A 16,775-nucleotide genomic window follows, 5' to 3' on the forward strand; every position below is an offset into this window, starting at 1 on the left:
GAGACTTGCCGGAAACGAGATTGAACAAGGTATCGGGATACCGACGATCGAATCTCGGGCAAGTACAATACCGCTAGACAAAGGGAATTGTATACGGGATTGATTAAGTCCTTGACATCGTGGTTCATCCGATGAGATCATCGTGGAGCATGTGGGAGCCAACATGGGTATCCAGATCCCGCTGTTGGTTATTGACCGGAGAACGTCTCGGTCATGTCTGCTTGTCTCCCGAACCCGTAGGGTCTACACACTTAAGGTTCGATGACGCTAGGGTTATAAAGGAAGCTTGTATGTGGTAACCGAATGTTGTTCGGAGTCCTGGATGAGATCCGGGACGTCACGAGGAGTTCCGGAATGGTCCGGAGGTAAAGATTTATATATGGGAAGTCCTGTTTTGGTCACCGGAAAAGTTTCGGGTTTTATCGGTAACGTACCGGGACCACCGGGAGGGTCCCGGGGTCCACCAAATAGGGCCACCGGCCCCGGAGGCTTGCATGGGCCTAGAGTGGAAAGGGACCAGCCCCAGAGTGGGCTGGTGCGCCTCCCACCCTTGCCCAAGGCGCAGCTAGGAGGGGAGAGGGGAAACCCTAGGCGCAGATGGGCCTATAGGCCCACCCTAGGGCGCGCCCCCTCTCTCCCCCTCTTGGCCGCCCCCTCCAAGTCCTATCTAGGGCTGGCCGCACCCCTTGGGGTGGGAAACCCTAAAGGGGGCGCAGCCCCCTTCCCCCCTATATATACTTGAGGTTTTGGGGCTGCCAACACATGAGAACCTCTCCCTCTTGGTGCAGCCCTGCCTCTCTTCCTCCTCCTCCTCTTCCGCGGTGCTTGGCGAAGCCCTGCAGGATTGCCACGCTCCTCCACCACCACCACGCCGTTGTGCTGCTGCTGGACGGAGTCTTCCTCAACCTCTCCCTCTCTCCTTGCTGGATCAAGGCGTGGGAGACGTCACGGGGCTGTACGTGTGTTGAACGCGGAGGTGCCGTCCGTTCGGCACTAGGATCTCCGGTGTTTTGGATCACGACGAGTACGACTCCTTCAACCCCGTTCTCTTGAACGCTTCCGCTTAGCGATCTACAAGGGTATGTAGATGCACTCTCCTTCCCTCGTTGCTAGTTTCTCCATAGATAGATCTTGGTGACACGTAGGAAAATTTTGAATTTCTGCTACGTTCCCCAACAGTGGCATCAGAGCTAGGTCTATTGCGTAGATTCTTTGCACGAGTAGAACACAAAGTAGTTGTGGGCGTTGATGTTGTTCAATATGCTTACCGTTACTAGTCCAATCTTGTTTCGACGGTATTGTGGGATGAAGCGGCCCGGACCGACCTTACACGTACTCTTACTGAGACAGGTTCCACCGATTGACATGCACTTGGTGCATAAGGTGGCTAGCGGGTGCCAGTCTCTCCCACGTTAGTCGGAACGGATTCGATGAAAAGGGTCCTTATGAAGGGTAAATAGCAATTGGCATATCACGTTGTGGTTTTGCGTAGGTAAGAAACGTTCTTGCTAGAAACCCATAGCAGCCACGTAAAACATGCAAACAACAATTAGAGGACGTCTAACTTGTTTTTGCAGGGTATGCTTTGTGATGTGATATGGCCAAGAAGAATGTGATGAATGATATGTGATGTATGAGATTGATCATGTTCTTGTAATAGGATTCACGACTTGCATGTCGATGAGTATGACAACCGGCAGGAGCCATAGGAGTTGTCTTTATTTATTGTATGACCTGCGTGTCATTGAACAACACCATGTAATTACTTTACTAACCGGTAGCCATAGTAGTAGAAGTAATAGTGCATAGTAGTAGAAGTAATAGTTGGCGAGACAACTTCATGAAGACACGATGATGGAGATCATGATGATGGAGATCATGGTGTCATGCCGGTGACGATGATGATCATGGAGCCCCGAAGATGGAGATCAAAAGGAGCAAAATGATATTGGCCATATCATGTCACTATTTGATTGCATGTGATGTTTATCATGTTTATGCATCTTATTTGCTTAGAATGACGGTAGTAAATAAGATGATCCCTTACAACAATTTCAAGAAGTGTTCTCCCCTAACTGTGCACCGTTGCTACAGTTCGTCGCTTCTAAGCACCACGTGATGATCGGGTGTGATGGATTCTTACGTTCACATACAACGGGTGTAAGACAGATTTACACACGCGAAAACACTTAGGGTTAACTTGACGAGCCTAGCATGTACAGACATGGCCTCGAAACATGGAGACCGAAAGGTCAAGCATGAGTCGTATAGTAGATACGATCAACATGAAGATGTTCACCGATGATGACTAGTCCGTCTCACGTGATGATCGGACACGGCCTAGTTGACTCGGATCATGTAATCACTTAGATGACCAGAGGGATGTCTATCTGAGTGGGAGTTCATAAGATGAACTTAATTATCTTGAACATAGTCAAAAGACCTTTTGCAAATTATGTCGTAAGCTCGCGCTTTAGTTCCACTGTTTAGATATGTTCCTAGAGAAAATATAGTTGAAAGTTGATAGTAGCAATTATGCGGACAGTAGAAAGCTTATGTCCTTAATGCACCGCTCAGTGTGCTGAACCCCAAACATCGTATATGGATGTTGCGAACATCGGACATACACATTTGATAACTACGTGATAGTTCAGTTAAACAGTTTAGAGTTGAGGCACCAAAGACATTTTCGAAACGTCGCGGAACATATGAGATGTTTCGAGGGCTGAAATTGAGATTTCAGGCTCGTGCCCACGTCAAGAGGCATGAGACCTCCGACGATTATCTTAGCCTGCAAACTAAGGGAGAAAAGCTCAATCGTTGAGCTTGTGCTCAGATTGTCTGAGTGCAACAATCACTTGAATCGAGTGGGAGTTGATCTTCCAGATGAGATAGTGATGTTTCTCCAAAGTCATGGCCACCAAGCTGCTAGAGCTTCGTGATGAACTATAACATATCAAGGATAGAGATGATGATCCTTGAGGTATTCGCGTTGTTTGACATCGCGAAAGTAGAAATCAAGAAGGAGCATCAATTGTTGATGGTTGGTGAAACCACTAGTTTTCAAGAAGGGCAAGGGCAAGAAGGGATACTTCATGAAACGGCAAATCAGCTGCTGCTCTAGTGAAGAAACCCAAGGTTGAACCCAAACCCGAGACTAAGTGCTTCTGTAATAAGGGGAACAACCACTGGAGCAGGATTACCCTAGATACTTGGTAGATGAGAAGGCTGGCAAGGTCGATAGAAGTATATTGGATATACATTGTGTTGATGTGTACTTTACTAGTACTCCTAGTAGCACCAGGGTATTAGATACCGGTTCGGTTGCTAAGTATTAGTAACTCGAAATAAAAGCTACGGAATAAATGGAGACTAGCTAAAGGTGAGCTGACGATATGTGTTGGAAGTGTTTCCAATGTTGATATGATCAAGCATCGCACGCTCCCTCTACCATTGAGATTGGTGTTAAAACCTGAATAATTGTTATTTGATGTTTGCGTTGAGCATAGACATGATTGGATTATGACTATCGCAATACGGTTATTCATTTAAAGAGAATAATGGTTACTCTATTTATTTGAATAATACCTTCAATGGTCTTGCACCTAAAGGAATGGTTTATTGAATCTCGATCGTAGTGATACACATTTTCATGCCAAAAGATATAAGATAGTAATGATAGTACCACTTACTTGTGGCACTGCCATGTAAGTCATAATGGTATAAAACGCATGAAGAAGCTCCATGTTGATGGATCTTTGGACTCACTCGTTTTTTGAAAAGTTTGAGACATGCGAACCATGTCTATTGGTGTATACGCATGAAGAAACTCCATGCAGATGGATCGTTTGGACTCACTTGTTTTTGAATCACTTGAGATATGCAAATCATACCACATGGGCAAGATGACTGAAAAGCCTCGTTTTCAGTAAGATGGAACAAGATAGCAACTTGTTGGAAGTAACACATTTTGATGTGTGCAGTCCAATGAGTGCTGAGGCATGCAGTGAATATCGTTATGTTCTTACTTCACAGATGATTTGAGTAGATGTTGAGAATATTTACTTGATAAAACACAAGTCTGAATTATTGAATGGTTCAAGTAATTTCAGAGTGAAGTAGAAGATCATTGTGACAAGAGGATAAAATGTCTATGATATGACCATAGAGATGAATATCTGAGTTACGAGTTTTGGCACGCAATTAAGACATTGTGGAAATTGTTTTACAATACCGCCTGGAACACCATAGTGTGATGGTGTGTCCGAACATCATAGTTGCACCCTATTGGATATGGTGGGTACCATGATGTCTCTTATCGAATTACCACTATCGTTCATGGGTTAGGCATTAGAGACACCCGCACTCACTTTAATAGGGTACCACGTAATTCCGTTGAGATGACACCGGTTTAGAGAAACATATGCTGTCATTTCTTAAAGGTTTGGGGCTGCGACGCTTATGTGAAAAAGTTTTAGGTTGATAAGCTCGAACCCAAAGCGGATAAAATGCATCTTCATAGGACACCCAAAACAGTTGGGTATACCTCCTAATTCAGATCCGAAAGCAATATGGATTGTTTCTTGAATCGGGTCCTTTCTCGAGGAAAGGTTTCCCTCGAAAAGTTGAGTGGGAGGATGGTGGAGACTTGATGTGGTTATTGAACCGTCACTTCAACCAGTGTGTATCCGGGCACACGAAGTTGTTCATGTGGCACCTACACCAATTGAAGTAGAAGCTTATGATAGTGATCATGAAGTTTCGGATCAAGTCACTGCCGTACCTCGTAGGGTGACAAGGATACATACTACTTCAGAGTGGTACAGTAATCCTGTCTTGAAGGTCATGTTGCTAGACAACAATGAACCTACGAGCTATGGAGAAGCGATGGTGGGCCAAAATTCCGACAAATGGTTAAGAAACCATGAAATCCGAGATAGGATCCATGTATCAGAACAAAGCATGGACTTTGGTGGACTTGCCCAATGATCGGCAAGCCATTAAGATAAATGGATCTTTAAGAAGAAGACGGACGTGGACGGTAATGTCACCGTCTATGAAGCTTGACTTGTGGCGAAGAGTTTTTTCACAAGTTCAAGGAGTTGACTACGATGAGATTTTCTCATCCGTAGCGATGCTTAAGTCCGTCGGATTCATGTTAGCATTAGCTGCATTTATGAAATCTGGCAGATGGATGTCAAAACGAGTTTCCTTACCAGTTTTCGTAAGGAAAGGTTGTATGTAATACAATCAGAAAGGTTTTGTCGATCCTAAGGATGCTAAAAGGTATGCTAGCTCTAGCGATCCTTCCATGGACTGGAGTAAGCATCTCGGAGTTGGAATGTGCACTTTGATAAGATGATCAAAGATTTTGGGTTTATACAAAGTTTATGAGAAACTTGTATTTCCAAAGAAATGAGTGGGAGCACTATAGAATTTCTGATGAGTATATGTTGTTAACATGTTGATGATCAGAAATGATTTTCTAGAAAGCATAGAGGGTTATTTGAAAGGTGTTTTTCAATAGAAAACCTGGATTAAGCTACTTGAACATTGAGCATCAAGATCTATAAGGATAGATCAAAATGCTTAATAATACTTTCAAATGAGCACATACCTTGACATGATCTTGAAGGTGTTCAAGATGGATCAGTCAAAGAAGAAGTTCTTGCCTGAGTTGTAAGGTACAAAGTTAAGACTTAAAGCTCGACCTCGGTAGAAAAGAGAGAAAGGACGAAGGTCGTCCCCTATGCTTTAGACGTAGGCTCTACAGTATGCTATGCTAAGTACCGCACCTGATGTGTGCCTTGCCACATGTCTAGCAAGAGAGTACAAAGGTGATCAAGGAGTGGATCATCAGGACAGTGGTCAAAGTTATCCTTAGTAACTAGTGGACTAAGGAATTTTCTCGATTATGGAGGTGGTAAAAGAGTTCGTCGTAAAGGGTTACGTCGATGCAAGCTTAACACCTATCCGGATAGCTCTGAGTAGAGATACCAGATACATATAATGGAGCAACAATTTAGAATAGCTCCAAGTAGAACAGTTATTTGGAATAGCTCCAACTAGAACGTGGTAGCTGCATCTAGGAGATGACATAGAGATTTGTAAAGCACACACGGATCTGAAAGGTTCAGACCCGTTGACTAAAACCTCTCTCACAAGCAACATGATCAAACCCAGAACTCATTGAGTCTTAATCACATGATGATGTGAACTAGTTTACAGACACTAGTAAACTCTTGGGATGTTGGTCACATGGCGATGTGACCTATCAGCGTTAATCACATGACGATGTGAACTAGATTATTGACTCTAGTGCAAGTGGGAGACTGTTGGAAATATGCCCTAGAGGCAATAATAAATTAGTTATTATTATATTTCCTTGTTCATGATAATCGTTTATTATCCATGCTATAATTGTATTGATAGGAAACTCAGATACATGTGTGGGTACATAGACAACACCATGTCCCTAGTAAGCCTCTAGTTGACTAGCTTGTTGATCAATAGATGGTTACGGTTTCCTGACCATGGACATTGGATGTCGTTGATAACGGGATCACATCATTAGGAGAATGATGTGATGGACAAGACCCAATCCTAAGCCTAGCACAAAGATCGTGTAGTTCGTATGCTAAAGCTTTTCTAATGTCAAGTATCTTTTCCTTAGACCATGAGATTGTGCAACTCCCGGATACCGTAGGAATGCTTTGGGTGTACCAAACGTCACAACGTAACTGGGTGGCTATAAAGGTGCACTACAGGTATCTCCGAAACTGTCTGTTGGGTTGGCACGAATCGAGACTGGGATTTGTCACTCCGTGTAAACGGAGAGGTATCTCTGGGCCCACTCGGTAGGACATCATCATAATGTGCACAATGTGACCAAGGGGTTGATCACGGGATGATGTGTTACGGAACGAGTAAAGAGACTTGCCGGAAACGAGATTGAACAAGGTATCGGGATACCGACGATCGAATCTCGGGCAAGTACAATACCGCTAGACAAAGGGAATTGTATACGGGATTGATTAAGTCCTTGACATCGTGGTTCATCCGATGAGATCATCGTGGAGCATGTGGGAGCCAACATGGGTATCCAGATCCCGCTGTTGGTTATTGACCGGAGAACGTCTCGGTCATGTCTGCTTGTCTCCCGAACCCGTAGGGTCTACACACTTAAGGTTCGATGACGCTAGGGTTATAAAGGAAGCTTGTATGTGGTAACCGAATGTTGTTCGGAGTCCCAGATGAGATCCCGGACGTCACGAGGAGTTCCGGAATGGTCCGGAGGTAAAGATTTATATATGGGAAGTCCTGTTTTGGTCACCGGAAAAGTTTCAGGTTTTATCGGTAACGTACCGGGACCACCGGGAGGGTCCCGGGGTCCACCAAGTGGGGCCACCGGCCCCGGAGGCTTGCATGGGCCTAGAGTGGAAAGGGACCAGCCCCAGAGTGGGCTGGTGCGCCTCCCACCCTTGCCCAAGGCGCAGCTAGGAGGGGAGAGGGGAAACCCTAGGCGCAGATGGGCCTATAGGCCCACCCTAGGGCGCGCCCCCTCTCTCCCCCTCTTGGCCGCCCCCTCCAAGTCCCATCTAGGGCTGGCCGCACCCCTTGGGGTGGGAAACCCTAAAGGGGGCGCAGCCCCCTTCCCCCCTATATATACTTGAGGTTTTGGGGCTGCCAACACATGAGAACCTCTCCTTCTTGGTGCAGCCCTGCCTCTCTTCCTCCTCCTCCTCTTCCGCGGTGCTTGGCGAAGCCCTGCAGGATTGCCACGCTCCTCCACCATCACCACGCCGTTGTGCTGCTGCTGGACGGAGTCTTTCTCAACCTCTCCCTCTCTCCTTGCTGGATCAAGGCGTGGGAGACGTCACCGGGTTGTACGTGTGTTGAACGCGGAGGTGCCGTCCGTTCGGCACTAGGATCTCCGGTGTTTTGGATCACGACGAGTACGACTCCTTCAACCCCGTTCTCTTGAACGCTTCCGCTTAGCGATCTACAAGAGTATGTAGATGCACTCTCCTTCCCTCCTTGCTAGTTTCTCCATAGATAGATCTTGGTGACACATAGGAAAATTTTGAATTTCTGCTACGTTCCCCAACAGTTCCTCTCCATTGTGACCAGCCTAACGCATAGCAGTGGCCTCCGTCAACTCAGGTTCAGGTACTTTATCAAAGGAACATCTGCTGGCGGCCACACACTCCCTATGATGATCACGAATCACGACACCTGCACCCATTTACCCAGTGTCGAAAAGGAAAGCAGCGTCAACATTTACCATCACCAACCCTTCCGGTTCCGGCGGCGGAGTTCACACTCTTTTGGAAACCTCAACGAGGTGGGAACACAACAAGTATTCTGCAGCAAGTGAATCGTCTAGGGTGCAATGGTAAATGCGCATAATTGCAAGGCCACCAACTCTGATTAACTTAGCCACCTCTCCAAGTGTGGAGGTATCAAGTCGTCCAAGATTTTCTGAAAAGAACCATAAAACAAGTCGTCCAAGAAAATACTATGTTGAGTACGCAATCAGGTACGTAGTACTGGCGCCCTTGGGAGCCCACCAAATGGCGTGCTTTCTTTTTAGTTTCTTTTATTTTTAACTGGTTCTTTTTAGTTTCTGGTTGCGATGTCCAAAACCCCGCTGTCCAGACATTTTTGGCACTCCCCGCAGTCCAACCCGCCACTTGCCAAGTCGCTGCCCGCCAAGACCGGGCTTATAAATGGACAAGTACATAGGAGCTCAGCTCACGCAGGCACCCGGAGAACTAGCAGTGCCCTCCCTCCCTCCATAGTCCACAGACAGACAGGGAGCGTCCATGGCGGGGACGACCCGGCTGGAGGCCGGCGGCAGCGACGGCGAGTACACGCAGGACGGCACCACAGACCTCCACGGCAACCCCATCCTCCGCTCAAAGCGAGGAGGCTGGAGAGCCTGCGCCTTCGTCGTAGGTAATTACTCTACTTTACCACTCACCAATTAGCTAGCTAGCCGGCGAAATCATCTGCTCCACCTCCGGCGCTTCTCCGGCTTGCTTCAGTTCAGCTGCTTCTCTCTGTCTCCGGCCTCGTAGCCAGGGGTTCTCCTCCATAGGCGTCTGCGTCTTTCTTTTCTTTCTTGAAACAAAATAAAAACAAAATAACGATCTTTGTTAGGCCCATAGGCTCACGCTCATTGTTTATTTATTTATTTTTGGCGATGGAGGCTCATGTTAGTTGTTGATTGAACAATACTGTACGTGTGTACGATCGAGTTTATTTTTCTCTGCTGGGCACATGCATAGATATGGCATGGTCAACGGGATCATGAAATGGTTTGGTTCATGTTAGGATCGGACTGGCGATCTTTTCTGACGACCTGCAGGAACCTGCCATCCTGCTTTATATTCAGACAAGAAACGATCCCCGTATCACAGGAACTGCGCTGCGGGCATAGGAGCGTTAAAGATTTCTCAAAAGAAAAAAGTTAAAATACGTGCATGCTGTGTGCACTCGTCCAAAGAATAAGCAGCGGCAGGGATACATGAACTCGGAGCCATCCGTCCCTCGATTTTGAGTGTCCGTGTCCTGCTTCCCCGGTGTGGCACTATCCCGCCCACGTGCTCTGTGGACGTACGCCGTCTGCAGTAATGGATGTACTACTTGCGTGAATTGACAAGCAAGACAAACCTAATCACAATAAATTTGCTCGAGATAGATGGCTATAGACCGGCGGCTGTAACAAAACGAAGGAGGCAATGAAAGAGCGCCGTGCATAAATTAATATTCGTAGAGTCCTAGGACGCTGCGATACAAGCTAGTTTAGGATATTACCAGTAGTAGTATTTGTTTAGTTCATGATTTCTTTTTGAGCTGTTTAGTTCATGATTTTGTCATCATAAACAGTAGGCAGCAATGTGTTTAGGCCCACGACTGAAGCAACGATTTGTTTTTGCCATAGACCAAACCAGAGTTTGCAGAGCAAAAAAGCATGAGTATTAGCACTTAGCAGTATTTGTTTAGCTCATGTTCGTTTCCATAGGACAATTTTACTCTATCACCGGTGGGTAGTTACACTCACTTGAATTGCTGCCTTGTTAACCATAGCCGGCTTGTCTGCTGCGAGTGGAACATAGGTTTTGGAATTAACCATGTATACTAACCAACGGTCACGAACGAACCCACTTGTGATTTTCTGAGAGGACGAATGAGTCCAGCCGATCTGTATATATTTAATTGCTCATGGTAAGAACGATAAGCTCGCAGCATACTCCCTGCTGCTTCCGGTTCATATCGGCCAAAACTGGCCGGATGATTACAAGTGTTGTGGTCCCTTTCGGAGGTTACATCTGAGAACAGCCCATTTTCTTTTGTTTTGTTTCTGAAGCTGCTTCACACCATGAGCTATTTTTTGACGGGCAAGGCAGGTGCACTGCCGATTTTTCTTTTAGCATTATTAAGAAGAAGATAGTTGCCCAGTTAATTATGAAAAACCGAGCGAAAACTTATACAAGCAACGCGAAGCCCTCTTGAAATCACCACGCATACAAAGCCACGTCCACAAAACCATGGATGTGCTCAATTTGGGCAAAATTTCCAAGGCCCTCTTGAAACATGGTGGCCTGGGTGTGCTCAATTTGGGCAAATTTTCCAAGGCTCTTAGGTTCCGGTGGCTCTGGTTTGAATAGAAAGAGCCCACAAAACCATGGATTGGTATGGATACGCCTTGTACGGACGAGGACAGAGATTTGTTTGCGGCTGCCACTACAGTCACGGTTGGCAATGAGCGTACTGCCAGATTCTGGAACTCCTCTTGGCCGAATGGTTTGCGCCCGCGTGACATTGCGCCTGACATCTTTGTTCTGTCTAAAAAGAAAAACTGCTCGGTCCAGCAAGCTTTATCTAACAACACTTGGATCTCTCACATTGACATTTCCAATGGCCTGACCCTCGACCACGTCCAACAGTTCGCCCACCTTTGGAAAAAGGTTGCTCAGGTCACACTTGCTGAGGATATGGAGGATTTCATTATTTGGAAGTTCACCAAGGACGGTCTGTACTGTTCCTCCTCGGCTTATAAGGCGCAATTTGAGGGCCTTACTACGTCGGACATGGTCCATTCGGTGTGGAAGGTGTGGGCTCCTCCGAGGTGTAAATTTTTCGCTTGGCTTGCTCTTCAAAATAGGATTTGGACTTCAGATCGCCTTCTTCGTCGTGGATGGCCCAATTGCGGTCTTTGCCCACTTTGCAAGCAAAGTCAGGAATCAGCGGCCCACCTTCTGTTCCAATGTCGTTTTACCCTTCGTGTGTGGAATGATATCCTCCAGTGGCTTGGCATGCATCACATCAATACCGCTGCTTGGATGACGAGGGGCTCGGTGAAGCAATGGTGGACCGGGAACATTCATATTCGTAGCGAATCCCCCAAGGCGCTTGCTTCGTTGATGATGCTCATCTCCTGGGAGATTTGGTCGGAGCACAATGCTAGAATCTTTCGCAACACGGCCTCTCCTTCGGTGGTCCTTATTAACAGGATTAAAGAGGAGTTGTCTCTTTGGGCTTTGGCGGGCGCCAAGCATTTGAGTATTGTAATGGCGCGAGAGTAGTTCTTTATTTTCTTGCCGCTATGTGGCATTGTCTAAACCTTCTTCCTTAATCAATGAAATGGCAAATCTTTTGCCTTGTTTTTGCCTTGTTTAAAAAAAAAAAAGCCACGTCCACACTTGCAACATGACAAACACAAACAGGAGATGCCCAACAAGCCAGCACCACACACCATATACCTCAAGTGGACTGCTCCTAGAATAAGAAACACCCGAGCGAGATGCTTTCAAAAGAATAAAAACACCGGAGCGAGAAGCACATCCTTGAGACTAACATCTTGTAGGGGTTGTCCCACGTGGAACTTCGAATGAAATGATTATTAAGAGAGAGAAAATAATTGCCGATTTTCATTATTAAGAGAGAGAAAATAGAAACCGAGTGGAACTTCGAATGGAAGATTTCCTTTTCTTTCATCAACACCAAAAAGACACGATGATGTTTTTCTGTGCGATGGTTACGGTTTGGTGAAAGAAAGAAAGTGCATGCGTACCAATAATAAAAAGAGGGAAAGTGATTGGTTTTAATTTTGCCTGAATGTGCGGTGCAGTGTACGAGGTGTTCGAGCGGATGGCCTACTACGGCATCTCGTCCAACCTGGTGCTATACCTGACGACGGAGCTGCACCAGGGCACGGTGCTCTCCGCCAACAACGTCATCAACTGGGTGGGCACAATCTGGATGACGCCCGTCATCGGCGCCTACATCGCCGACGCCCACCTCGGCCGCTACCGCACCTTCATGGTCGCCTCCATCATATACCTCCTCGTAAGTCCTCGCCGTCCTTCTTTCTTCATGCCGCTTTGTCCCGTGCGCACCACCCTTCTGCTCTTCCGGTGGGTGAGTCTCACCTCCGCTGATGATTGCACAGGGAATGATCCTGCTGACCATGGCCGTGTCCCTGCCGTCGCTGAAGCCGGCGAAATGCGGCCTCGGCACGGCGGACCCCAACTGCGACCACAAGGCCACGAGCGTGCAGCTGGGCGTCTTCTTCCTGGCCCTGTACATCCTCGCCGTCGGCACGGGCGGCACCAAGCCCAACATCTCCACCATCGGCGCCGACCAGTTCGACGAGCACGAGCCGCGGGAGCGCAAGCAGAAGCTCTCCTTCTTCAACTGGTGGATGTTCAGCATCTTCTTCGGCACGCTCTTCGCCAACACCGTCCTCGTCTACATCCAAGACAAGATCGGCTGGACCGTCGGCTACGCGCTCCCCACCGCCGGCCTCGCCGTCTCCATCGCCGTCTTCAGCGCCGGGACGCCCTTCTACCGCCACAAGCCGACATCCGAGAGCTCCTTCGCCAAGATGGCCGGCGTCATCGTGGCTGCCGTCCGCAAGTGCCGCGTCCCCGCGCCCGTGGACCCGCGCGGCCTGCACGAGCACGATCCCAACCAGTACGAGAAAAAGAAGACGTCGCCGCTGCCGCACACGCCTAATTTCAGGTGCCCATACATCCATCTCAAGTTCTCAACTACAGTACGTCGGATTGTTATGCATATGTGGTCTCATTAGTTAATTGCTGGGGGTGCAGGGTGCTGAGCAAAGCGGCTGTGAAGATCGAGGGGGGTAGGAGCGCGTCACGGTGGTCGTTGAGCACGGTGACCCAGGTGGAGGAGACGAAGCAGATGCTCAAGATGCTGCCGGTGCTACTCATCACGTTCGTCCCGAGCGCGATGCTGGCGCAGATCAACACGCTGTTCGTGAAGCAGGGCACGACGCTGGAGCGGCGCCTTCACCACTTCGAGATCCCGCCGGCCAGCCTGCAGGGGTTCGTGACCATCTCCATGCTCGTCTCCGTGGTGCTCTACGACCGCCTCTTCGTGCCCTTCATGCGGCGGCTGACCAAGAACCCGCGCGGCATCTCGCTGCTCCAGCGCATGGGCGTGGGGCTCGTCTTCCACATCGTGATCATGGTGATCGCGTCGGTGACGGAGCGGCACCGGCTGCGCGTGGCGATGGAGAACGGCATATTCGAGAGCAAGGGCACGACGGTCCCGCTCTCCATCTTCGTGCTGCTCCCGCAGTTCGTGCTCATGGGCGTGGCCGACGCCTTCCTGGAGGTGGCCAAGATCGAGTTCTTCTACGACCAGGCGCCCGAGGGCATGAAGAGCCTCGGCACCTCCTACTCCATGACCAGCCTCGGCATCGGCAACTTCCTCAGCAGCTTCCTGCTGTCGACGGTATCGCGCGTCACGCGCCGGCACGGGCAGGGAGGGTGGATCCAGAACAACCTCAACGCCTCCCGGCTGGACCACTACTACGCCTTCTTCGCGGTCCTCAACTGCGCCAACCTCTTTGTCTTCTTCGCCGTGTGCCGGATGTACGTGTACAACGCCGAGGTCACCCACGTCGTTGATGGTGGCGGCGGGGAGAAACAGAGGCCGGAAGTGGCGATGCAGCAACCTGCTACAGTAGGCGCAGTAGAAGTTCATCCTTGATGTTCCCTCCAAAACCCTCATCAATCGAATTCAAAGTGTTGTGAAATAGTAATGCACGCGCGCTATTCCTATGAGCACATTCGAAAGATAATAACAAGAAAAGAAAAAGGCAAACACAAAATTGGTAAACACCAACTTAAAACCCCAATAAGATGAAAATTAGAGTCCAGATGGAAAATGACCATTACGCTTGTTATTTTTATTTTATTTTTGACGCTCATAGTATGCACATACACTCATCTCTACGAACGCGTGCGCACACTATCCCTATGAGCACCTCCGAGAGGCTGGTCATGTTAAGATTGACAAAGTCATCACATACGTCTTCGTAGTCGACGATAACATCTCCTCCCACCAAACGCACACCGGAGAAAGGCCTGGAATAAGTCCAGAAAAATGTCAGCATCAACATCAAGTCTAGGACTTGAACCTTAGTGGGCAGGGGATGTCATTGTCCTCCTAACCATAGAACCATAGGTTTGTTCGCCATTACGCTTTTTATTTAAGTGAAAAGGACTTTCAACTACGGATGTCACTAGTAGCATGATCGCAAATGAGATTAGCGGGGGGGGGGGGGGTGCGGTGACCTTATAGCAAAGGTCGTTATACACCCATAAAAGTGACATGACGATGTGATATGGGCAAGCCTCTTGGGTGGCCCGATCCTCAGGTGGATTTAAGGAAAAACATGATTAAAACAAGAGGAAACACTAGGGGAAAGACTCAAACCAACACACACATATGCAAATAAAGATACACATAGATAGTTTATTGATCCAAATCATTCAAAGAGAGATAAAAAAAGATAGGGTTCTTCTCAAGCCCTATGATAAGGAGGGCTTGATGCTTCTATGAACCATTTCTTCTCCACGAGTGGAGGTCTTGATATTCCTAAAGGAATCAACTCATATGGAGCCTTTCCCTCAGGAGGTCTTGATTCCACAAGGGAGGATAGATCAAACAAATGGGAGATACATGAGAAAAACTATATGGCTTATAGTTCTAGTGTTTGCTAACCCTAGAGAGGAGGTGGGCGAGGTATTTATAGTCGAGCTCACGAAGGCGTAAGTGAGGAGGGGAAAGATACATGGGTGGCAGGGGCAGAAGTTTCAGGGTGGACCGGATGTTCCCGGAAACTTCTGGGATATCCAGAGTGTTTGCACAATTATGCGCTAGGGAGGCCGGAAGTAGTGGTGCGGAAGTTCCGGGCTGGTGGCCGGAAGTTCTCGGATTTCCAAAGGCCCTCACTTTGACTCCAGAACGTAGTCTTCATGATCCATTCATCCGTCTTCATGGTCCCTTCTCCTCTTCCATATTTCCCCCGCGCGATGGTGTAGGCACTCGCTTGTGCAGGACCTCTATTGCATATTTGTCACTTATCTCAAACCTATATGTGCAAATGGTAGGGAGGTCAAGTAGTATACCATCCTTGAGAGAGTCAAGTCGACACGTGTAAAGGAGAAGATTCACATTTATATGTATGATGTGGCAGATGCACATGTCGCTTGACAATGAGGCTCTTGACATGGTGATGTCCTTAGGGTGCTCCGCACCATCTCCCCGGCCCCGTATCGGGAAGATCCGTCCTTGAATCGAGATCGTCTTCACCATGGGAAAGATATGGTGTTGCCTTGTAGAAATGGATGTTCACAGTGCACTCATCCTCTTGACGTGGTATATGGCCACTCCTCTATGGTGCTCCTCCATCAAGATGTGTATCATGCAAGTAACAAGAAGGAAACAATAATGAAAGTGTAGCCGATCCATGAAGCTCATATCGAGATAGTTCCAAGGGATCGAAGTTGCCTTTGCATGATTTTGATAAGCTTGGCGTGAAAGATCTTGGCGACGGGATGTGAATGGGACAACACGCGCAAGGGTATTCATTCAAATGTAGCTCTCTAAGCTCTTTTGGTCAACTCATGTTTATGGGAATTGACAAGTAGTCGTTGGGGCCTCTACATGCACAAACAAAAGCAAAGAATGTCTATGCATGAGAATTGAATGCATCATCCATCATGATGCATCTCTTATCTTGCACATCACCATTAGCGCAAAGCATGGTCAATGAATAAATGGTGTATGCATGGCATATGCCATAGCAGTAATTGTCATCATGCATATTGTGAAAGAAGGAAGGCGAGTATGCTTCATATGTAATATGTCAAAGTCTCCAATCTTATGTGATAAAACTATGGGGGCATTCTCATGTTCAAGCATAAAACCATTGTTGCGCTTGACACATATCAAATAGTAATCACCTAACATGAGAGAGGCAACATATGGAGTAACTTGGCAGCATTCTAGCAAATTATGTGAAAAGCATGGAAATGGTTGCCATAAACCAAATGGAAAGAAAATGTAGTCATCATGGGTGATGCAACACAAAAAAATCATAAGCATTATGTCACGAAAATTAGTGTTGCGAAGATGCAACATACTAGATGCATCCAAATAACTGAAACAATAACAAGAAATATCTCCATCAAGCATGCAAATACAGATACATGTAATAGCATCATGGATTTGTATAATGCGAAGCATGGGTCACAAAGGCATGTCATCCTAATGAAAATAATCAAGGCATGCAATGTGAAAAGGGCATTATGGGCACAAAGTGTTAAATGGACAATACCCATGGTTATCTAGAAACAACAAATACAATATGAAGAATGTGCTGGAGAATATAAACACAATATTGTCATACCAGTCAACATAGACATCTAAGTAATAGCAATTCACTAGCCATA

The 16,775-nt window shown here is 47.3% G+C and overlaps 1 protein-coding gene across 1 annotated transcript; it reads left to right on the forward strand.

Annotated features, from left to right (window-relative positions):
* The first annotated feature begins 8,679 nt into the window (after window positions 1–8,679).
* Window positions 8,680–14,071, forward strand: LOC123045122 (protein NRT1/ PTR FAMILY 5.2). The gene is made up of 4 exons (XM_044468069.1): window positions 8,680–8,958; window positions 12,137–12,354; window positions 12,458–13,029; window positions 13,119–14,071. The coding sequence occupies exons 1-4, from the start codon at window positions 8,826–8,828 to the stop codon at window positions 14,023–14,025; spliced, it is 1,830 nt and encodes a 609-aa protein (XP_044324004.1). The 5' UTR covers window positions 8,680–8,825; the 3' UTR covers window positions 14,026–14,071.
* Window positions 14,072–16,775: the final 2,704 nt, after the last annotated feature.

The sequence above is a fragment of the Triticum aestivum genome, chromosome 1A (genome assembly GCF_018294505.1).
Source record: "Triticum aestivum cultivar Chinese Spring chromosome 1A, IWGSC CS RefSeq v2.1, whole genome shotgun sequence".
NCBI lineage: Eukaryota > Viridiplantae > Streptophyta > Magnoliopsida > Poales > Poaceae > Triticum > Triticum aestivum.

Excerpts from the sequence above, each read along its gene's own strand:
- LOC123045122 (XM_044468069.1), top strand. The coding sequence starts at position 8,826 with ATGGCGGGGACGACCCGGCTGGAGGCCGGCGGCAGCGACGGCGAGTAC. Across the intron at positions 8,959-12,136 it reads AGCCTGCGCCTTCGTCGTAG|TGTACGAGGTGTTCGAGCGG; the intron begins GTAATTACTCTA and ends TGTGCGGTGCAG. Across the intron at positions 13,030-13,118 it reads CCGCACACGCCTAATTTCAG|GGTGCTGAGCAAAGCGGCTG; the intron begins GTGCCCATACAT and ends CTGGGGGTGCAG.